This window comes from Natator depressus, chromosome 1 (assembly GCF_965152275.1).
Source record: "Natator depressus isolate rNatDep1 chromosome 1, rNatDep2.hap1, whole genome shotgun sequence".
Lineage (NCBI taxonomy): Eukaryota > Metazoa > Chordata > Testudines > Cheloniidae > Natator > Natator depressus.
This window is the reverse complement of record NC_134234.1, coordinates 242,848,392-242,872,660: the sequence shown is the minus strand read 5'-3', so window position 1 is coordinate 242,872,660 and position 24,269 is coordinate 242,848,392. Positions and strand designations below refer to the sequence as shown.

Sequence of the window (24,269 nt, the reverse complement as noted above, 5' to 3'; positions counted from 1 at the left end):
AAATCATAACTATAATGTTTAAAAAAACAAACTTCTCTAATTTCAATTGTACTTCTAATCCCCCCTAAGAGAAGAGTGAGTTACATACCATTTCATAGAACCACTGTGTAGTTCAAGGATTTTTTCTTTCTGTGATTTTTTTAGCAAACTTGTATTTAAGGTGCTCTATGTGCTTCTCAGCTGGTTCATTTTAGCTGCATGGAGCCTGAAGCTTTGGATGCAAAGTATTAGCTGTAGATCTGTCAACCCTTGTTGGAGCAAGCAGTAGCAGCAATTGCTTAAGGGACAAGAATACTCCACAAGATTTAATTGGGGCCGATTGAATAATTTTAAAACATGTGAAAGGCCCTTTTCAAAAGACAAGGGGGTTGAGGATTTTTAAGTCTATATTTTATAATATAACATGGTAATGAAAAAAATCAAACTGAAGTGTGTCTCATATAATAACTCTCCAAATGAGGACTCCTACTGGCACTACCAAACGTCAACCTTCCCTTGAAATTTGAATCTGTTCACAAAGCTGAGATGAAATCTGTTTTCTTTACTTTGGTAATGTTATTAGACATGTTCACCATGGTGGCAGGCCAAATCAAATGCTGGATAGCAGGGGTAGCTAAAGTGCAGCATATGGTCTACAGTGTGCTCTGTGGTGAGCCTCATTTTCAGTACAGAGGGATAGCCCATGAAGACTCCAGGTACCAGCATGCTAAATGCCATCTTGATCTGAGCAGCTTTCAGATGTTAGCCTGTGCTGGTCGTACCTCCATACTTGTTAAAAAAGAGAGCAGCTGTATCCTGTTCTATTTCATGCAAATTATGCATTGCCTTTGGGCTTCTGACATGTTTCCAATGCATCCAATGCACATTTCCTAATGTGACTAAAGTTTGGAAGATGCTGAACAACTATATATCTGCCAGGGTGCACATGATGATCTATTAATGTGTACTCAAAGAAGATAGCTTCTGTGATTTAATTTTCTGAGTCAGATACATTCTTGGTTTTACTCCATGAAAGTTCTTGCCAGGGCTTAACCCAAGGGCCTAACCTAAAGTCCACCAAAGGCCTAAACCAAAGCCCACTAAAATCAATGGAAAGACAGGCTACGCTTCCTCTCAATGATTAGCACTTTACTGCTCATGTACACCCATTCATTTTAGTGTGAGTAAGACTGGCAGAAACTGGCCATTTGCTGGTAAACAAAGCAATAATTAATAGAATTTTAGTTAAATTGTTATCAGTGGGTAAAACTTTTAAAATGTATATTGTTTAGATATCTGCAAGACTGAAAATGTTAATCTGTCATATCCTGAAAGCTCTATACAAGAGAAATATCTAAAATCTTCTGCTTCCTTACTTGTGTCATGTTTCTTTTTCTCTGTGCTTGACTGTCTTGACAATCTTTGTTTTTGATTATTTGCAGACATCTCAGTCAGTCTGCTAGCAGTAGTCGTCAGCTTCTGTGGGCTTGCCTTGCTGGTAGTCTCGCTATTTGTCTTTTGGAAGTTGTGTTGGCCATGCTGGAGAAGCAAACCTCTTATTTCTAATACCAGTAATATCCCTCAAAGCACCTGTAGTGCTCCTACTGAGGTTTTCGAAACCAACGAGAAAAAGGAAATTAAAGAAAATGGGAAACCTTCAGTGAAGGTACTTGAGGCTGCAATGAAAATTAGCCACACTTCACCTGATATTCCAGCAGAAGTCCAGAATGCATTGAAAGAACATCTAATTAAACATGCACGCATGCAGAGACAGATCACTGAGCCTACATCCTCATCCAGGTAAGGAAAACTCAGTTTTATAGCAATTTATGGAGTATAGATAAGAGCCAGAGCGTTTTGTTGTGAATTAAGGCCTCAAAATTGGAGCGTTCTCAGTCCAGTGCTTACACGTTTTCGGGAAAACAGTCATATTAAGCCAAAGCATCAACATTTCTGCAAATTTTTCAGTAAACAGCCATAAAGAACACTCTCTCAAAAATTTAAATTGAAATATTTCATTGTTTATAAATGCAAAGATCAAGTCTATGTCTGTCACTATTGTACTTAAAAATGTATTTGTACTTGTGACACATTTCCATACAAACTTTTATTAAGGAAGGATCTTTTAGGGCAATTTGCCAGAGCCAGACAAGTTTATAGAACATCTCCTGCTTTCAGGTACAATTGGTATGCATATTTTTACAGCTCCATCAACTGAAAATTTGGCTCATAAAATAAATTACAAACATGTGGTTGATGCACATTTCTTTAAGATGTGAATTGACATTTTAAAAGGATTAAAATTTCCACACTCAACAAAATATACCTCTTTGTGGAATATTCCTAATACATTACACCTATAATACAGAGGGTTTTTTAATAAACCTGAAGCAGCTCTGAAAGCCCTGGTACAATTTAGAGAATACCAGCTGTTTGTCCATCTCAGGTACTGGATTATGTCAATATGTGGTGAACTAAAGATATATTGTGAGGTAGTAGTGCCTGTAGGATCAAAGAATTTTTTGTGACTTAAGTATTTAATGCACATGAGACATTTAAACAGTGAAATACAACATCAATCACTACATCTGAAATAATTTAGTAATGTTTTTTAGACACAGGGAAAATGAAAGCAGGGAAGAGATGTGCTGTGAATCATGACATAAATGAAACCAATAAATGCTAAATATAAAGTATTTCATTTTTACTCAATAAATGATTTGTACAATGTACACTTGAAACTGAAGCAAAAATACATGAACAGTTCAGGCAAATGTTGAAGATGACATCTTGAGACAGATTCTGTCCCACACAGTGGCCCCTTTATGCCCAGTATATATGTACGTAGAGAACCTTATATTGACCTCTTGTGCATAGGGATTTGCTGGGGGAGTATTCTGAATGGGATGGTGCGTGGCTGGAGTGCTTTGTTCTGCTACTGTTCCAGGCTGTGAAGCAGCCGTGTGAGGCTGTCATAAATCAAAACATTCCTTAGGGAAGGTCTCACTCACACCAGGAACTGCACAATCCTCTTAAACATCCTTGAATTAGGAGGATGCACAGATGACTTAAAGCAATCTTTTTCTCCCACTTTGTCTGGGCTCCAAGTCCAGTGCTCCACTTCCTCAGAGGCAGAGCACAGAATCTGACTTGTTACATGGAACTTTTTTAAAATGCTGGAGAGATATCCATGAAATCATAACTGTCATTCTGGCCAGAGAAAGACCAAAGTTGGTACCATTTAACATGACGAGAACATTACATAGAATAATTTGATATTAAGTGGAAGGTTCTTGCCCATACCATCACTTCTCACACTCCAAAATCTCCATCAGGTAGTGTAAACCTCCAATGAATAGATAGAAGAAATATCTAGCTGCAGAACAAACCCAAGTACTACGTGTGGTATCATATAGGAAAAGAAACAACTCCTAGGATCCTGGTCCAAAGCCCATTCAAGTCCATGGAAGTAGTCCTGTAGATTTCTAATGGGCGTTGGATCAGACCCTAAAACCATAAAAAGTCTTGGAGCTGAGGACAATCTTAAGGAATATAAGCAGTTATTTCTCCTCTTCTCACTTGTATCAGCTGGTAGTGTTTCCAGGGGGTCTTTCTCTCTTGCTCATTCCAGATTATCAAGGGGAAAACTTCACTCAGATCGGCCTTTCATCTCTCCTGGCTTTGGAGCTGCCATTTGGAGCTTTGGAGACATAGCCCTTTTAGGGTTCCCCTCAAAGCTGAGTGTCTATCATACAAAATACTTCCTTGTGTATTTTTAGAATCAGATCCCCCATAAAAGCTTCACAGTAGCCTTCCACATGGTCCTTTCTGTATTTACAAATACCTTTTCCCCATACCTACACTTGTTTCATATAGCTGTCTGCCTACTGCTCCTTGAACCTCTCACATCCAGTAGTGTAATTATCATGACCCAAAACTTTATATATCAGGAGAGCAGACACAAAGGTCAATTCTCTGGATTGCTCAGTCCCTTTTGTGTCACTCTGAGAATCTTGCTACAGCTTCCTTGCTGGGATACCTGTAGCGGTAGGAGAGTCCCTAGCAAGCATAGAAGTGGTGTAGCTGGCTTCTATACCACTCTCAGCAGAAGACTATTCAGAAAGGGCATGTCACAACAGAAAATGACCAGAATGCATTGCACTCAGACCATCTGCCAGCTGAGCATAGCTGATCAGTAAAGTTTGCCAGGTGGCTAAAGTTAGAGTAGCTCCTAGGCTTCTCTAACCTGTACTGGAGCAGAGAATTCGAGAGTGTAACCAACCCTTAATAGCCCCCATTACCTATGCTGAACTTAGATTTAGAGCAGACGATCTGGACAGGAGTCTGTCATGCAAATGAGATACATCGTTGGTCTTCTTGCATTAGTTAATTATTAATCAAACAAACTGCATGATATTAACTAATTATAACTATAATCATATAATACATTATTCAAAACCTAACAATGTGTCTGATCACAATTTCTGGATAGTATTTTTAACACAGAGACATGTTCAGAAAAATGAGGTTTCTCAGCTTAACTGGAACATTTTGTATCGTTATCATAGTTTGTAATAATATGAAGAAGGTTGACTTATTAAAAAAGTCACTCTTCACTGTCTGGATCCCAACTAAGCAGTAAACTATAACAGGATGAACATTTCTGCAGCATTGTTGCACCTCTTGGGTACATTTTCGGTTTGTACCTTTATCCACTCGAGAACTACACTTACTAGAGGCCCAGGAACACACTCCCCAGCGTATGTTCTTACTTTTATGATATGTAAATGATTACTGATCATTTACATTTTCAGAAAGGAAAAAACTTTTTAAAAATCATTTTGAGCTATTTATTGTAACATAGCCATCCATTCTGGAGTTCTTAGTGGGGCGTAAATTACAAATACTCTTACCTACATTTGTTTTCTAACAAATTTCATCTAACTTCATCTTTTGAAAAAGATCTTGAATTGTTTGGTCTCTTTCTTCCCCAGGATACCAGAAGTCCTTTCAGAAGCAGTTTGTGGCCCTCTGGCCATTTGCAACTTTAGTTTAACTACTGAAAAATCTAAACTGGACTTATTAAACAGCTCTTGATTTAATTCACTGTAACAGAAAGTGAGACTTGAAACTATCCAGAGGAACAATCCATAGCATCTCTAAAAGAGAAGTTGGTCTCATGGTGGAAATTATTAAATTCCTCTTTCCTACTTCGTGACACTCCCAAATCAATCCCGCTTCAGCCCAGCTTCTTTCTTTCCTCTTCTTTCCTTCCTCCAGCTCATCTGCTGAAATTAACTAAGTAGGAGTAAAATTTAAAGTAGCTTTTGCAGGAGAGATTATTTGCTTTTTAAGAAATTAATCAAAATAGAGAAAGGAAGGGGGCAGCTGAAATCTGCAGGAGGCAGCTACTGCGTAGTAGGGTGAATGCAAGACTATGAGGAGACTCAGATTCCATTTTTAACTCTGCCACTAACTCACTGTGTGATCTCGAGAAAGTCACTAAGGCCAAATCTGCAAAGGTGGCTTCTAACTTTGGATACCTTCATTTTTGGGTGCCCACATTGACATGCGCACAAACAGATTTTCAGAGCTGTTGAGCTCAGAACTCCCACTATAGTCAACACAGATATAGCAAAAATAGAAGAGTTCCAGAGGAAGAAATGAAAATCATTAGTAGCATGGAGAGACTTTGCTATGAGGAGATATTGAAAAGACTGGGACAGTTCAGTTTAGAGAGGAGAGGAATAAGAGGGGAGATGATAGAAGTACACAAAATAATTCATGGTAAATTGAGTGCATCTATTTACCCTTGCTTATAATACGAGACCAAGGGAATTTTCAACAAAAGTGAAAGGCAACAAATTTAAAGCTGATCAAATGGGGAAAAAATGCAGGGCAAAATTGACCTATGGAACTAATTACCACAGTAGGATTCAGACTAGGAGTCTAGGATTGAAAAAATAATTAGACATTTATTTAGATAATTAGAACATAATAGTTACATTAGATATGATTAAAAATAAGAGAGAGAAACCTTTATGCTTAATGGCTAGAGCAACCATTAACAGACTAACTTACTGCCTTACAATTTTATTGTAAGTCCCCATATCCTTGTACCATATAAAAGGAGAAATAAGTGTGTCCAAACTGTCTGCTCTATACTATTCATTATTTTATAATTAGTTTATAACTTGAATGTGCTTTCTCTGTACAAGTTAATAATCCTATATTGGGTTAAGTAAACTCTAAAGCCAAAGGCCAAATTATTACTCTTTATTATTTGTACTATAGTAATGCCTAGAGGCCCCAACTGAAAATGCAGCCCCATTATACAAAGAGGCCCTGAATAGCTTACAATCTAACTGGACAAGATAGCTTAAGTTTGGGAGAAAAGGAATATTATCAAAACCCACCCTCACCCCCATTTTACAGTTGAGGAACTGAGTCACCATGATCCTAAAGCAAAGTACTTAAGCACATCCTTAGGTCTATCCATACTCAGCAAAGTACTTAAGCATGTGATTATGTTCCATCCTAGGGATTAACTTAAACACATGTTTAAAGTTAAGCATGTACTTATATGTTTGGCTAAACTACGGACTAAGTGATTTGCCCAAGGTCACACAGGAAGTCTGTAAAAGAGCTAATAATTGAACTCATATATCCTGACTTCCAGTCCGGTGCCTTAATCATAGTCTCATCTGTCTGCTCTTATTTCTTTGGGTGTGAGTCTTACTGAGTTAACAGAAAGCACTGTCATGTTACTAATTGTTATTTAATTACTAATATTATTATTACTGGAAAATATCTAGGGAGTAAACATTTATGACACAAAGTTTTTTTCATATGATTTGAGGAAATCATGCTTGTTTGGCGGATGTGGATGCCAGTTTTAAGCACTTTCAAATCTACGAATGAAAAATGCTATATAAGAGCTAAGTATCATTATTTATGATTACGATTTTAGGGGCAGTAGTGAATCAGAGTGCATGGGCCTGCACTCTCTTGTCACTGAAAGCCCTGTTAGAGGTATGAGTCTGTAACTGTGCAGCATCTCCACAATGCGATTGGCTGAGATCCTTGCACTTCAGTATAACAGTCATTAATCCCTTTGTTATTGCAGAAAAAAGGAACGTAACTATGTTGCCATGACAACAGTGAAGCACCTTAATAATTAAAAGAGTAATTATCTGTCTTGTTGAAAAGTTGTGACTCAGAACATTCACTAAGTACTGTGTAATTAGGGCATTGGCTTAGTAGAGTAAAAGTGCTACTGAGCCTTGGTTCCCACAGAGAGCAATCCTACAGCTGCACTGTCTTATCAAGTGACACTTAAAAACAGTGACTAGTTTCACTGGAGGATATTACAGGGTGTATGTGTGTGTGTGAATATTTTTAATTTTGAAAGGACTCTTGCAACTTAGAAATTAGATTTGTTCAAAAAATGTTACCTACTATTTTTACAAATGCTACCGCAGATTATTATAAATGCAAGAGATCAAAGAACATTTTTTGTATGTTTCTAGTTTGCTTACTTTGTTCCTCTGACAGCAGTTTGTTTCACAGTTTCCACTGCATAGTCAGAGTCTCCTGTTGTTTGTGTAGACTTTTTCATACAACACGGAGGAGAAAAACATTTTTTAAAAATGTGTGATTATAAATCCCTCCAAATTTGCAGGTGGACTCGAGGACATTTGTGGCACCTGAGCCTATATTTAACTTATTTTTTTAAAATTTGGTTAGGGTTCAGCTTGAGAGTTTCTCTCTGACACAGAAATGTCAGATCAGAAGTGTGTTTTAGTCATCTAACTTTCAGGTTTGAAATACTGAGATTTCCTGTAACCAGTTCAAATCCAAATTATGGCTGTGTTGAGGACCGTTCCCTGCAGTCAACACCCCTAAGGCATCCAGAATGGAAAATGTTCTTGTTCATTATTTAATGGCTGCAGATTGCCCGCTTGGTGCAGCACTCAGAGGATCCACAGCAGTTTTGTTCATTGTGCAGCCTCTCCCATACAGCATAAATAAGAATATTTTCCATGAAATTACTCATGATCATTTTCAAATGGAGAATTTGTTTTCCTGGTTTAAAGAAATAAACATACAGCTGTGATTCCTCTTGGTTTCAGCATGCTGAACAGTGGGGAGAACTGAGCAATAATGCACATTTACATCTGGCATTAATAAGTAATAGATTGTTCAAAAGTGAGGAAATTCTGACAATTAAATTGGTTTTTAATGGCAACTAAGTATAAGTGTAGTCATAGGAGTAATCTGTGACTTTGTTACAGCACAGCTTACTAGGGAAATTTTATAATGGCAGAAAAATCAAATGGACATTTAGGTTACACAAAGTCTTCACCAGATTAAATATAGTAAGTATATTATCCTACAGTTTATACTACTGTAAAACACATAATAGGCTTGATCCTACTCTTTTTGAAGGCAATGGCAAATTTCCCACTGTTACTGTAGACAGCATAAGGCCTTAAGTATCATGAATGTACTATACTGCAATCCAAATTAGGAGGGTTTAAAATAATTTCTTTTGGTATCATTAAGTGAATTCATCTTCTGACACACTGTAGGATGAATAGGAAAGCAGGAAAAAATGGAAGAAACAAATGTCTAATAAAGCTTAAAACGGTAGAACGACTAGAATTAAATGTTAAATCACCAGTCGAGAATCCAACTATAATCTTAATCCTGAAAAGATTTAAGCATGTGTATAAATCTTTACAGGATCAGGGCCTCTACTGGTTAAATGCTGTACTTTTACCTGCAGGCCTAGTACCTTATGATCTTTACAGATCTCGCAAGTTGAGAAGTGTTGAGCCTGTTAAATACTCAGATGGAAAACCTCCAAGGAATGCCCAAGAGGTGCAGGAAGTGTTGATGATGAGTGGTAGGCCGTACTTTTTCCTGTGTAACAACACTGTACTAATACCCCAGCTTGGTGCTAGGGATCAGTGTTAGAGTTCCGATTTTATGAGATATAAAACTGAAGTCCTGGCCAATTCTGATTATTAAAAAAAATCATATGGCACTTACCATAAAAATGAAGGTATTAATTTACAGTGATGTTTTAGTCTTACTGAAGTTTGGGGAGTCATATAATTTCCACTGCAGTTTCAGGTACACATTTTTCAAAACAAGGTATGTGTTGTATTGCTAGGAAATTGGGTGTCCTTTGGGATATGAAGTTCCATTTTCATGTAAAATTATGTTGTATGGTGTTAATGGTAATTCTTAGTTCAAGACTGGATTTCCACAACAATTTCTTTGTTTTTAAACCTAAGCTTTGATTTGTTTAGAATTTTTGTTCTTATTTTTATTTGGGGAAAACCCATACATTTTCATGGAGATAATCCAAGCTAATTTTTTGTGTGTACAGGCATAATTCTTTCAGGAGGCACTTGCCAAGGCAGATGCAAGTGTCCAGTGTTGATTTTAACATGGGGACAGATCCGATTTTACAACGGGGTGAGACAACAACCAGCATTGGGCGAATAAAACCAGAACTCTATAAACAGAAGTCTGTTGATTCGGAAGACAAGCAAGAAGATGTGAAAATCTGTGGGAAACTTAACTTTACTCTACAGTATGATTATGAAAATGAACTCCTTGTTGTTACCATTGTCAAAGCCTTAGAGCTACCTGCTAAAGACTTCACAGGAACCTCAGACCCGTATGTTAAGATTTACCTTCTCCCAGACAGGAAAAAGAAGTTTCAGACACGGGTTCACAGAAAGACTTTAAATCCTGTCTTTGATGAAACCTTTCAGTTTCCTGTAGCCTATGATCAGCTCAGCAACAGGAAATTGCATTTCAGTGTATATGATTTTGACAGATTTTCTAGACATGACATGATTGGGGAAGTTATTCTTGATAACTTTTTTGAAGTCTCTGATCTCTCCAGGGAAGCCACTGTGTGGAAAGACATCCACTGTGCCACCACAGTAAGTAATGTGTCCCAAAAGTGTTCAAATTGATGATATTTTCATTTCTCCTTTGTACTTTATGGAAAGCATATAGTGTCTGTCAGCACAAATTGAAAGAAAGAGTTGCCAATGTTTTCCTTTGAGCACGGAAAATAAGATGATTGGGAAGCCGTGAAATGTAATTTAAAAAAAACCCTTCTGGGAACATAGTTACCCTCATGACACACTACACAAATGGAAATTAGATTTATTAATTAAATCAAACACCCCTAAGTATCACTGTTTAACAGGAACAGTTAATATTTTCCTGTTAGCAAAACATATGTACATTTCCACGTTGTCCTTCAAAATGTTCATGTACTGATATGCCATGAAACCACCTTGGTATTATTAACTGCCTTTCATATATTGGAATCTAAATGAAAAAAGAGATGGAGGTTAAGATGATCCAGTGTCTAAAATGATTTCTAACAGCTGTCCCATGCACAGGGTATCCTATATGAAATATCTATGTATTCTTTGTTGCTAATGTCTACTGTAGACACTCAATGTTGATGGAGAGCAGAAGGACATATGGGGGAACATTTGGAAACAGAGAGAATTGGTTTACTGTTTCAGGTGAGAACTGTAGCCTATAAAATTCAACTATGAACAGAAGCAAATAGGAGACATGCTGCAACTACTAAGAAATGCTACCTCCCAACCTTACCTTTACTGGTCAAAAGGCCAAACTCATCTTTTCCACTCGGAATCAGATAGATGGTTTCAGAAAACAAATCAGTTTTCTCTAAAATACTACACTGTTCATAAGGAAACTTCCTGTTATCTTGTTGTACTGAGGGTATCTACATCACTCTGAGCCATATGCCTTCCTTATCCATGCGTTTTCAGTAGGAGGTGGGCTGCTGCCAGCGCTGCCCCTAAGATTTAGTGGATCTAAGAGATAAAACACAAGCAGGGCTGCTCCCTCACAGGTGAGAGCTCTACACCATCCTTTCTGTTTTCCCCTTTTCTCCCAGAGGACTCACCCTCTTACCTTGTCTCTGTCCCGCATTTGTTGTTTTCCTCCTTCCCCCTTCACATTGATGGCCTTGGCTCCCTTCTTCCATTTGCTGTTCCCCCCATTCTCTGCCCTCTATTTGTGCCCTTTTCTCTCTCTCTCTCTCTCTCTCTCTCTCACATACACACACACCCTCGTCTCTCTGCCCTGTTTTTTTTCACCCTCCTTCATCTTTTCACATCTCCCCTCATTTGTGTCCCCTGTGCTCCTGTTTTTCCCCATTCCCAGTCTGCCTTCCATTTTGCGCCTTTTCCAGGATCTTGGAATAGCCAGGGCCTGTTCAGGGCTTCATTTCAGGCTCTCTTCATGCTGCCTGGCACCTCCTCAGCAGTCACCTGCTGCTGGCTCTCTTCTACAGCTGCAGCTGCTAATGGCATCGTCACCTTAGCCTCCTGTTGCTGTTGCACTTAGTGAGACCCTGTGCTGCTCTATAGAGCAGTGCATCAGCACTGACCCACCACTAGAGGTACCAATGAGCACCAACATCTCATGCACAGGACTGGAACAACTGTCTCAGCTACCTCCACTGGCCTTTCTGGCGTCAGCCCTGGTTGCTACATTGTGCAGACTTTAAAGGTTCATAGGTAACATTAAAATATTTCTTGGCTGAATATGAAATTGTTTTTCTCATCATTTTCTTAGTCCTCTTGAGCATATTATTTTGTTTTTAGAAGTCTATTCTTGAAGGCCAGTCTGTTTCATGATGATGATAATGCTTTGCACTTATATAGCACCTTTCCTCCAAGGATCTTGAAGCGTTTTCCAAACATTCACTAATTAATTCTACAAGTTTAGGATGGTTTGTTCTGTTGGCTCCATCTTCTGTACAATACCAGTGGAGTTAAATATTAAATAAAATAAAAAATCACTCATATGCATTTTAATTTATTTCCTCCTGAACAAAGTGATCAGCTTGACTGAAGGTCTAAGCAAGAGCTGGGATATAGTGGTGAACTCATGCAATTTTTTAGAGGGGTGGATTGGCCGAATTACAGACCACAGGCTACCGGAGGCATTCCTCCTCTTTAATGTGGGAAGACAACTCCTCTTTTCTTTTACCCCTACCAAACCTCAGGGAGGAAGGAATCACCGTCCCCTTTGTTCTCTCCACCCTCAGGACAGGCATATCAGAAGTGGTGGCACTGGGTACTGCTAGATTCAAGTGGATGGTAGTGCTTTGGAGGTTCTAGATTCTGGGTGCAGCTCAGTGGTGCAGATCATAGGGTGCAGATTTCTTTCTGATCATAGGTCCCGTACCAATACCTCTGAAGAGTTAACAGACTGCCAAAATATTTCTTTGGCCTGGCAAGTACATGAAACAGTGGATCTTAAACATGGAAAGGATGATTCAGAATGCTAGCCTTGGACCTGGGTTCAATTCCCTGCTCTTCTGCAAGCTTCTTGGATGATGTTGCACTTAGGCCTGGTCTACACTAGTGGGGCATCGATCTAAGTTACGCAACTTCAGCTACATGAATAACAGAGCTGAAGTCAACGTAGTTAGATCTACTTACCACGGTGACTTCACTGCGGTAAGTCGACTGCTGACACTCCCCCGTTGACTCCGCCTACGCTTCTCACTCCGGTGGAGTACCAGAGTTGATGGGAGAGCACTCAGTGGTCGATTTATCGTGTCTTCACTAGACGCGGTAAATCAACCCCCTCTGGATCGATTGCTCCAGAGGTAAGTCTAGACATGACCTTAGTCTGTCTCTGTCTCAGTTCCTCATTCTACAAAATTGAAATGATAGTACAGCCCAGGAGTGTTCTGAGGATAAATGCTTTAAAGATTGTGAGGCACTCAGATCAGATGCTATGGTAACGGGTGCCATTTGAGTACCTAAGGGTATATCTACTTTGCAATTAAACCCCTATGGCTGGCCCGTGTCAGCTGACTTGGGCTCTTGCGGCTTGGGCTATTTGGCTTTAAAATTGCAGTGTAGATGTTCGGGCTCATGCTGGAGCCTGAGTTCCAGGACGCTGCCAGGGGGGAAGAGTCTCAGGGCCTGAGCTCCAGTCCAAGCCCAAACATCTACACTGCAATTTAACAGCCCCTCAGCCCCAGCTTGAGTCAGTTGACACAGACTAGCCATAGGTGTTTAACTGCAGTGTAGACATGTACCTATATATAAGGCCCCGCCAAATTCACAGGCCATTTTGGTCAATTTCACAGTCATAGGATTTTTTAAATCATAAATTTCATGATTTCAGCTATTTAAATCTGAAATTTCATGATGTTGTAATTTTAGGGGTCCTGACCCAAAAAGGAGTTGGGAGGGGCATTGCAAGGTTATTCTAGGGGGTGTTGCAGGTACTCCTATCCCTACTTCTGCACTGCTGCTGGTGGTGGCACTCCCTTCAGAGCGGAGCAGCTGGAGAGCCAGGGCCACTGGCTGGGAGCCCAGCTCTGAAGGCAGAGCTACCACCAGCAGCAGCGCAGAAGTAAGGATGGAATGGTAGGGTATTGCCACCCTTACTTCTACTCTGCTGTCTGCAGACCTGGGCCCTCAGTCAGCAGCCGCCTGTCTCTGGCTGCCCAACTCTGAAGGCAGCAGCACAGAAGTAAGGGGTGGCAATACCGCAACCCCCCTAAAATAATCTTGTAACCCCCCCCCCCGCCGCAGCTCTCTTTGGGTCAGGACCCCCAGTTTGAGAAACGCTGGTCTCGCCTGTGAAATCTGTATGGTAAAAGCACACAAAAGACCATATTTCACGGTCCCTGATGCATTTTTCATGGCCATGAATTTGGTAGGGCCCTACCTATAGATGATGATAAAGCATGAGTGTCAACTAGCTAATACATTTGTTTTAGTATGTTAAATATCTGAAAATTCAGTTAGTCACACAAAAGGTAAAGAAAAACCATCTGGCTCCCTCTTCTAGAGCAGTCTAATAGGCCATTTGAGACTCATACTGCTGATGATTTCACAAGCAAATCAGACTAAGTAGAGAAAGTATCATACTATAATATCTAAATAAGTCAAACATCTTCCTCTTGAAGGTGGAAACAGCAAATATTCATGATGTCAGCAGCAAATGGGACTCAAATGGTCTTTTAGACTTTAATTGAAATTACAGCTGAGGTAAAAATATTAACATCTCTTTATGTTTCCAATGAACATTCAGGGCTTAAAACTTAAAATCCCAGCTTTCCATTGGCATAGGCCTTGATCCAGCAAAGCACTTAGGTATGTATTTAACTTTCACATGCTTTGACTTCAATGAGTGCCTTAAGTTCTTTGCAGAAAAGAAGCCCAATGGCATTGCTTTTTTATTATTATTAATTCTGGTGGGTTTTGAGAGATTTTACATTTAAATGTTTGTTGGTCCTTTAGACCAGGCAAAAATGCAAACCTTTTACTTGATAAACCAAAATGATCTCTTCATTCTAAACTTATTGGACATCTTTTGGGGCAGACTAGAATGCCATACCAAATGGTGCTACTGGGAGAGACATGCTAATATGCATGTAGCTGAGAATTATTGCTGTTCTTGGCTGCTGATATTAGTACAACTCTCCTCAGCATTGAGAAACAAAACCGCCTAATTATAGTGCTTAGTTTAGCGTGGTAGTATCTTGTTTGGTGTTAATGAACCCACTATTTTACAATTTCAAATCATAAGTATGCAGTTTAGGAAGTAGTGGCTGTGTTCTGAGCTTCAGTCATTCAGCAAGGAGCTTATAACTGTAAACACAACTTTATGTACAGTATTGAAGTAGTGCAAATAGCCTGTTTTCAAAGTGGCTACCACTTAGAAACGACTACCAATGAACATGTGAAAATTAAAGTAATTTGTAGTTATGTATAACCATATTGGGACTTTATAGACTTTTTGAATCTTTGAATTATTAACAACATTTTTTCAGTAGTTGACTGGATTATTTTTACTGGCAAAATAAAACTATACTATAATAAATCACTAACATATACAAGCTGGAATGTGCTACCATGAACTTGTGTTTTGGATTATTTTGGAGTTTATTTTAGCTATTTTATATTCATGAAAATCAGGGTAGTGTTAACGATTTCCAGTTCTTACATTGCAGAAACTGTAAGACTGAGGGTCCAATTCTGCACTGGGTTAAGCAATGCTTAAGTAGATAAGAAGAGGAATTTATACTCTAAGAACCTATTCAAAAGTCTAGTGAAGTCAATGGTAAGATGCCAAAAGGTTTTGGATCCGGCCAGTAAAGTCCATAGGATTTGGGTCATGCCTTGAGAAGTAGGTGCTCAAACTGATTCAGCAGACATTGAGAGTAAACTTTACGCCTTAAACAGTTTTTTTTTTTTACTTATGCACTTTTCTGCTTCCTTTAGTGCCATTAATGTGGAATGAGAAAAGCTATGCTTGGGTACGTGAATGTGCTTTAGTGGAAATGGATTTCATCACAAGCTGGCCTGCCCGTATTAGTGATCAGCTGATAATTTTAAAAATTGAATGTCTGGAGCAGGAGCAAAGTGAATGAGACACCACCCATAGGTATATTCCTCTGATACTTCTTTCCCCCTTGCCTCACTCACATCTTCCCCATGTTTTGGACAGGTTTGTTTGTTTTGTGGGGTTTATTACCTCTGGCCAATGGGTCCAGGCATGCTTTCCAGTACACAGGAAGCATGCCTAGAGATTTACTGACACTGTAGGTAACTGGGAGCCAACCCTAGGTCTGTATCTGGGGATTGGTGCAACACTCACCAAATAAAGGGTGAGTCGCATCTCCTCAGACTTTCAAGCCCTCCCAGGACCACCTCCCTCCCACAGACAAATATTCATGTCCTGTTCTGCAAGTAGAGTATGGCTAAGAATTCCCTTAGTCCCCCTTTCTACATTAAAAGACACCTACATGGGCATAAGGTTTCTGGTGGCAGGTTTCTTGGTTCTAGCAGAAAAAGGGATGATGATATCCAATTGCTGGAAACTGAAGCTAGACAAATTCAGACCAGGAATGAAGTGAACATTTTAACAGTGAGGGTAATTAACCATTAGAACAATATACATAGCAATATGGGGGATTCTCTATCACTCAAAGTCTTTAAATCAAGATTGGATGTCTTTCCAAGAGCTATGCTGTAGTTCAACCAGGATTTTCTGGTCAAAAGCATGAAATGTATTCTTCTTCTGTCTTAAATTAACTTTAATGTAGTTTTCCTGTCTCATTGTGTAGACCAACTTACTGGCTCTCCCGTTCCCCCCCAACTATTATGGACATATTCATTTGAGAAAAGATAATGTGTGAGTTGGAATCTTCAGCCAGTCACAGAAATTTTGTAATAGATGTCTAACTAACAATATGTTATGTACAGAAGAAATTTTTTTGAACACTTGCATTAATTATATTACAGAAAATATTGATTTTATTATGTCATTTTTTCTTACCATGCAAGGTAGAAATTAGTTATATACAAGAGATACATCTAGGTAATATTTACTACACATAGAAATGTAGTATTTTTAATAAATGAAATCTATAAGAAACTCAGTGCATTTTGCAAGCATAAGCATATGTACACATAGTTGTCAATTTAGAGATGGAGAATTTTAAATATTTTATGTAAAATTTCTTAGTATGCCCAACGATATCAAGATATTCCATTTGATAGAAACAGTAAAATGTGCTGAGAATTTAAATTAACACCATATCCAGGATAATGATGCATTCTTGGACTCCTTATGAGGGGCTGCAGATATATGGAAGCTCTGGGAGTATCTGATGTTCTAGATCCATGGAACCTGATTCTTATTCAAAGCTTTTGAGAGTCCATATACGTCACATTCGGCTCCCTTAGAGTGCCTAAGTGTATTGCCATCCCTTTTCCAAGGTTGGAGTCATAGACTTCACTCAATCTGTTGTAACAGGGTTCAAGAAAATGAAACCAGTATGCACACAAAACATGCTCATTGTATCCACTGATTTTTAAAAAATGAAAGGCAACCAATGAAGAAATAAATGAATCCTTCCAGCTGCACTTTGATGGTTTTTAATATAAAGAAATATGCAAAGAACCCCAGTAAAAGAAATAGTCTACTCCGTCTTAATGAGAATTTGGCATGTGAAGTCCTTGCTGGGTTGGACTCTTATATTTCTAAATCTGTCATGGGGTGCTCCACTCATTGCTTGTCTGGAGCCTCCTCTTGGTCACTCTGGCTCTCATGATCGACGTCCTTCATGTGGTCACACGATGTCACACCATCTCTCTCTCATGTCTGCAGCTCCTCTCTCATCTCAGGAACCACAGGGTTCTCTTCGTGACTTGATCCTTTGTCCTCCCACTTCCGGGTTTATCAGAGTCTTTCTTTCAGCAGTCCTGGGCAGTCTTCCCATTCACTGCCTCAGGTGCCAATCCTTTAGTGGCTGGTAAGGGAACCCCAGCTTACTCTCTACTCTGGGTTCCAGTCCAGGGACCCTTAATCCAGCGGTTCTGGGCTGTACTCTCCCAACCCCTACTGCTTCTTCCCTGGACTGCTTTCTACCACTCCTGGTTCCCCACTTTTTCTGGGAGTACCAGCTCCAAACCCTCCTCCCTCTTCCCAGGGAGTGACTGCTGCCTCAATCTGTTGCCAGCTTCCTGGCTTTATAGGTTCTGCCTCTTCCTGCCCAGCTGAGCCTGCTTGCAATTAATTCCCTGCTCCCTGGCTCTTCCTGCAGGTGCAGCCTGTGGAGTGAATAGCCTACCTAGCCACGTTAACTCCTTCCAGCCCGGTTTAAGTGTTCTTGTATAACCTTCCATCCTCTGATACTTTCTAAATCTGATCCATATGCCACATTAGCGATAGCTGATACTATTTACATTTACATTACAGTAGGATCCTAAGGCCTCCATGAGGATGGGCACCTCAGTGTACTGGGTACTGTATAAGTACAGATAAAATCTCTGCTTTTTATTGATATAAATGTAGAATCTATGCAGGTTAATCTTTGTGTGCCTCTGCACGTTTGGATACCAGACTACCAATAGGAAGAGGTATGCTATATAGTGTTCTGATTAAAGGACTTGGAGCAAGAAACTCTTGACTCCTAGTTCAAGCTATGACAATGACTCCGTTGTCCTTGGATAAGTCACTAACATCTCTGTGTCAAAGTTTCTCCATAGGTAAACTGGAGATAGTAATGGTGCAAGATATGCATCCTTATAGACACAGTATTGTGAGTGAAGATTAAATCCAAGAGCTAAAGCAGTGATATGGGATTAATTATTGTCTGTCAAGCACTTTGAATATTAATAAGTGGAAGGTATTACTGAATAGGGTGTAAGTGTTTGTATACCACATTTTTTTAAAAATGGGCAATCACATATACCTCGCTCTAGACCTATTCAGGCTTCAGATGCTATTCTTGTAGTTATGGATAGAGGCTAATTGGACATGCTGATGTTGTTTGCGCTATCAGCAGCTTTTAATACCAGCCATCACTGCCTTCAGGTCAAAACGTAAAACCCATCTCCGTGGCCTAGCTTCCCACAATAACACTAATCTCCCAACAGAATAACTAAGTCAATAGATGAAGCTGGGAAGGAAAAAAAGAATGAAATTCATGTGCCTGGAATAAGGGAAGAGAACAAAATATCATCTGGGGATGGTGTTTTGAAAAGAATAAATTCCATTGAAAGTCAATAGGATTAGTGCTCCTATCTGCCTGAGGCATTTTTGAAAAGCCCATGTGACTTCATGTAATTTTTTACAAGGTAAATACCACAATGATGAGCTCATAATACACAGACAGATAAACATCACAATTGTTAGTTTGGGTCCTATGTAATCTTTCATTGAGATGACACTGGTTTCTCTAGTGCAGTTATAATTTTTGTAACCTAATTCTGAGAGCAATTCTATCAGGCTCTTGGAGGCCAAGGCCCATCTCCTCTTTAATTTCCACCCAACCCACAAAATAATCTGATTTTTCAACATTGTTTTATTTAGTCCCTGATTGGATATTGGAATGTGCAATTGTTCTGTATGTTAAAACTCATTCGGACATTTTTTGATGGAAACCAGGAACATTGAAATGTCCCTAAAAATCAGAAAACATCTTTTTTGTGCTTTACTGTCATTTCAAACTATCTCAGGACGGATTCTGCCAGCTTTCTGTTGAAATTAATGTTAGTATTCCAGAGTAAGGTACTGTTCAATGTGAGTAAAAGTGGCAGAATAGGGTCCTAAATCATTTGGATTTTCAAAATAGTATCGTATAATGTAACACTTAGAGACTGTGTACTAGAGCTAACTGATGCTGCTGGAGCTCACTGTCTATGAGGGAGATGAGACCATTGTAGGTATTTTTAATGTCATCTTGTGGAACTGAAAAAGGACTCACTATTTAATAAAATAATAGCGTAAATTAGATTCATTTGGAAAGTGAACCAACAAGTGGTGATAACGAAGATGTGTAGAATGGTTTGCTAGAAATCTACATAATGGCATATAGAAGTAGAAAATGCTGCCCACAAATATTTTTGCTATTTTATTGTCACACACTATCTAGTATTAAAAAACCATTTATATCGTATTTAACAGGAAATTTCTGGTAAAGTGACTAAATATTGATTAATAATAGCCTAAATGGTTATGAATTCCTCTGGTTTTCATTGTAATAATCTGAATGGTATTAATGTCATCAACAGTACTCTAGGGGATGTCCATTGTAATTCAGTATTAATTAAATGGATCGTTATTATTTTAATACTAGCAATTAATCACCAACTAGCATGAATAAAACAATATAAAGTTCCAAGCCCTTGTAACATCTAACTAGCCCATGGCAGTAGTGAACCGAGAAATGCTGCTGAAGGAGTTAATTTGAGTTACCTGGGAAGTTTGAAAAATCAGAGAGGGAATAATGATGTGACAATACAGTAACTGCTTAGACTACAGTTATGGTCAGAAAAATGATAATGCAAAAATGACACCTTCTTACTTCACAGATCTGCTCCCTGTTTGCTTTTGTTCCTGTTAGCACTGTAGAACCCACAAAGCTATTGGAAAGTGAGATGGAATCTGTCCCAGCTCTCTCATCAACAGAATTACTACATTCTTATTGCAATATCTTTCCCTGATATTGCAGGGAATAGGCATACAGGCTTCAGGTTAGCTACCTCACCAACATGCCTCATTTGGGTTAGAATTTCTGATGATGTTATCAGAGTAGGAAAGGACGTTGTTTGATTCCCAGTTGAGTTTGCAGGGCTTGCAGCTATAGAACTGTGTTTTTAATTGTGTACTGAAGACATTTGATATGGAAACCATTGAGAACAACTGGGAAAACCCATAAGTCTGTGTCTGAGTGGGAAAGAGTGAAGCTTTCTCCAGCAACTAAAGTCCTAAGGGCCATGTCATGGACCATCCTGGGCACTCCACCGGGGAACAAGGGCGTATGAGGCACCTCCTTACACTTCTGCATGGTTACCTGCATCATGCCTAGCAGCATTTGCAGAATTGCTGCTACCTCTCCCACACAGGTGGGTAGAGGTAGAGAATGGGTGGAGCTTTAGTTTTCTCCAGTGGGCCAGATGACAGTGATTACAAGACAATGGTAATCTATCCATTGATTTCAGTGGCCTCTGGATCAAGCTCCCAGCTGACAGACAGTGAACTCAAAAAACTCCCATTGAACCTAACAGGAGTTTTACATGTACAGGGTCACTTAGGAGTGGTTGTAGAGTTGGTCCCTAGGTGAAGGATAAGAATTTAATGCTGTCTAAGGAATCTATATTTTATAGTTAAATAATAGAGTTGATATGAATAGTGGACACCTTTATTTTGAATTTTGTTTCTCCTATTTTTGTATTTCTTTCTTGCCTCACCATGACAGAAATATATTGGCTAGTCATATAAACAGGGAGCAATAGAAATAAATGTAAGTTGGTATAGTGCTTACCATTGTTTCAGTTCCACGGTTCTGTATAATGGCTTGTGTTCACAACAAGGAAACAAATAGATAAAAGATACTCACCACCAAGTGGATGTTTTATTGTATCTGTTCTCAGTGTTGCTTTTTTTTTTGTACAAGTTATTGCAAGCCTTTGGCAGTGAATCATTATGAGCAGTGTGGATCTGAAAGTAAAGCAGTATCTCTCAGTAAGGCTAGCTCTTAACTGAAACTTTAATTTAATTTAATTTAAGAAGAGGAAAAACTCACAATACACTAATGAAATTTGGAAAACTTCACTGGAGTTGCCTAAAAAAAAAGAAAAAAACCTGTAGCCATTATGAATAAAATAAAACATTCAGTATAAAAGTCTGCTTCTAAAATAAACTCTGGCAAGCTTAATTCTTGATGTTATAGTTAAATAAATACTTATCTGATTAACTTTGGACTGGAATTCTTTGTGCTTGTATCTCTTGAGTCACAGGTCATATAAACAAGTGTGTTGGAGATACAAAAGTGAACATTGCAGACAATCTACACCTTGGTTTTATGAAGTCTGATAGCACTGAGATACTCTGGTCAGGTGGCTGAGGTGAACTGCTGTGACATAAAGTGATATAGGGTAGAATTTTCAAGAGCACCTAAGTGATTTAGGTGCCTACAACTTATTCAAAGTCAATGGGACTTTGGCTACTATGTCATTTAGGCACCTTCAAAAATGTTACCCAGAGGGACCCAAACTATTAGAAAAGAATACTATGGGCGGGTGAATAAAATATATAAGCTATGTCTGTATGTACACCCCATGTACGTTTCCAAGTATTACTAATACATGGAACCCATACCAGTGCCAAGTGTCTACATATGCAGTGCTGGGCACAGCTAGACACTGTGCACAGGCATATATACCTGTGTCCATGCTGCCCCATATTTGGTACAAGATGGTAGCACTACCATTGCAGGGACAGTATCCCAGGGACCTGTGTGTCACAGGAGACACTCTGGGAATTGCCTGGCTTTGTGTTGCTGGTACTAGATGCTACCTTCACACAGTTGGCAATGGCAACTCTCACTCACCTCTCCTTTCTACCAAACCGTGTGGAAGACATAGAGCCAAGTCCCTGATGATATGGTTCTGCTCCTGCTTGCAGGACAAATGTTCATCAGGTTCATTCACTTATACTGGATGGAATTGGTCCAGAAATAGTTGAGATGCTGAAGAGAGCTGACCGAGAGGATTAATGAAAATCCACTATAGTCCCATGGAACAGATATATTGAATTCTGCGATTGCAGTAGTATGCTCATGGCTGGATTGCCACTTCTGGTCCTGGAAAACCAGCACAGCATGGTCAGGCCACATCGTCTTGGAAACCTGGAAGGATGACCAGTAGCTGCAGAACTTCCAAATGAGGAAGCAAACCTTCATGGAGTTATGTGACGAGCTGGCACCGACCCTCCAGTGCCATGCCACTCAATTTCAGAAACCCATACCAGTACAGAAGCGGGTGGCTACAGCACCTGACAGCTACTGGTAAGTTGCAAACAAATTTGAGGTTGGGAAGTCAACTGTCAGGGTGGTGGCTGTATAGGTTTGCCAGGCTATCAATACTGAGATCTGCCCACAAGTGATTGCCATAACCCATGTCCCTGTAATAATAGCTGGATTTCAGAGGAACGGGTTTCTGAACTGTGCAGGGGCCATCGAGGGAACACACATCCCAATACTTTATCCACCAAAGGGGGCAAGTGAATATGTGAACCAAAAAGTTACAATTCACTCATTCTCGAAGTCTTGATGGACCACAGTGGTTGGTGCATGATCACCAATGTTGGGGACACAGGAAAAGTCTATGATGCCAGGGTGCTCAGGGGACTGGGATTGTATTGCAGGGGGAAAGAAGGAACTTTATTCCCCAGAAATGACGTGGTTATATACAGTGTTTCTGGTCTGACATTTATTTTGGGGGCACCCCACAGACCCATTCCTAACTTGGCTCATGAAGTTGTTTCCCAACATTGCTGATCCAAGAAAAAGAGAATTCAGCTACAGACTAAGTAGCTGCAGAATGATGGTGGAGTGTGTATTTGGGAGGCTGAAACCTTGCTGGTGATACTGTTGGACCCCTCTGGATACCCATGTGTCCTATGCATTTTGCATAATCGTGGTATGCTGTGCCTTGCCCAATTTATGTGAGGATACGGGGGAATACTTCTGCACTGAGCAGGCACAAGACAGGCAGCCAGATCCCAAACATGCGCACACAGCTCCTAGAGGGCAAGAGACATTTGTGGTGCTATTTGCTTGCACACCGTGGAACAGTGGGGGGCCAGAAGGTGACTTTGGTCTGTGCCAAGGGACACCAAAGGATGCTATGTGATGCTACGGTGCTGCTGTAGAAGCTCAATAGAGCATTGCTATATAGTTGTGTTGTGGCATCCATTGGTGGGTTTTGATCCCTGCAGCTTATGTTTCATAGATTCATAGATACTAAGGTCAGAAGGGACCATTATGATCATCTAGTCTGACCTCCTGCACAACGCAGGCCACAGAATTTCACCCATGTTAATGTACCAAATGAAAGCAGACCATTATGTGAGGGTTCCTCCTCAGGGTCAATCCCTTTGGCTGTGGTTTTGGTTTCGAGGGTTTAAAAGCAATTCAGCGCCAGCACTGAGTGATCTTTTTGTTATAGGTTAACAACTCTGTTTCATGGTGCTCTCTGAGGAGTACTTAATCATTCTGAAAGTAACTGAAAAACAGTTCTGTAAGGTTTTTTGGGGGGGTTCACTCATTCCTTCTTCACAATGTTTTCTGCAACTAGTGATCACAGAACTGATCAGCCGCTATGCGGGAGTACTCCCCTGGTTGCATGTCGCAACTATTTGACGGGGTGAAGGAGGAAGAGTCGTAAAAGCACAGCTCAGCGTAAGACATCTTCAGTGTTAGTTTAGTTTTGTTTCCTTTCTCTGTATTGTCAGTTAAATTATTGACAAAGCCATAAAGACATTTTAAGTAAAATCCTCTGATTTTCGTTCTGGTGCATTGGACAGCAACAGTTTTTTCAGAGCTTTGTTCATTGTCATAAACCCTGCTCTCTTTTCTCTCTCTCTCTCTCTCTCTCTTTGTTAAACATTGGGAAATTCATGGCAGCAGGGGGGGAAGGATTTGTGGGAGGGACAGAAAATTCATTGTCTTTCTATGGCATCACTGCATTAGAAAGTTACAGAACTGATAGTCATTTGCTATCCATCCTGCTGACCCATCCCAAATGTGTGGGAAATATCCCATTGATGATACTTGGAAAGCAAGGTGCCCACCCAAGTGAAGTGAACAATAACTTTTATTTAAAAGGTCTATGGAACATAGAACAAAAACAGGTTCTGCGAATGAACCAAAAAATGGATCAAATTCCCTGAGCAAT

The 24,269-nt window shown here is 39.7% G+C and overlaps 1 protein-coding gene across 2 annotated transcripts in view; it reads left to right on the top strand.

The window, feature by feature from the left end:
- The window catches only part of SYT10 (synaptotagmin 10), a 58,110-nt gene that overhangs the window by 8,042 nt on the left and 25,799 nt on the right, over window positions 1-24,269 (top strand). For both annotated transcript variants that reach the window (XM_074939770.1, XM_074939780.1), the window contains exons 2-3: window positions 1,422-1,779; window positions 9,377-9,941. In XM_074939770.1, the coding sequence (XP_074795871.1) occupies window positions 1,422-1,779; window positions 9,377-9,941 (923 nt within the window). The remainder of the gene's footprint in view (window positions 1-1,421; window positions 1,780-9,376; window positions 9,942-24,269) is intronic.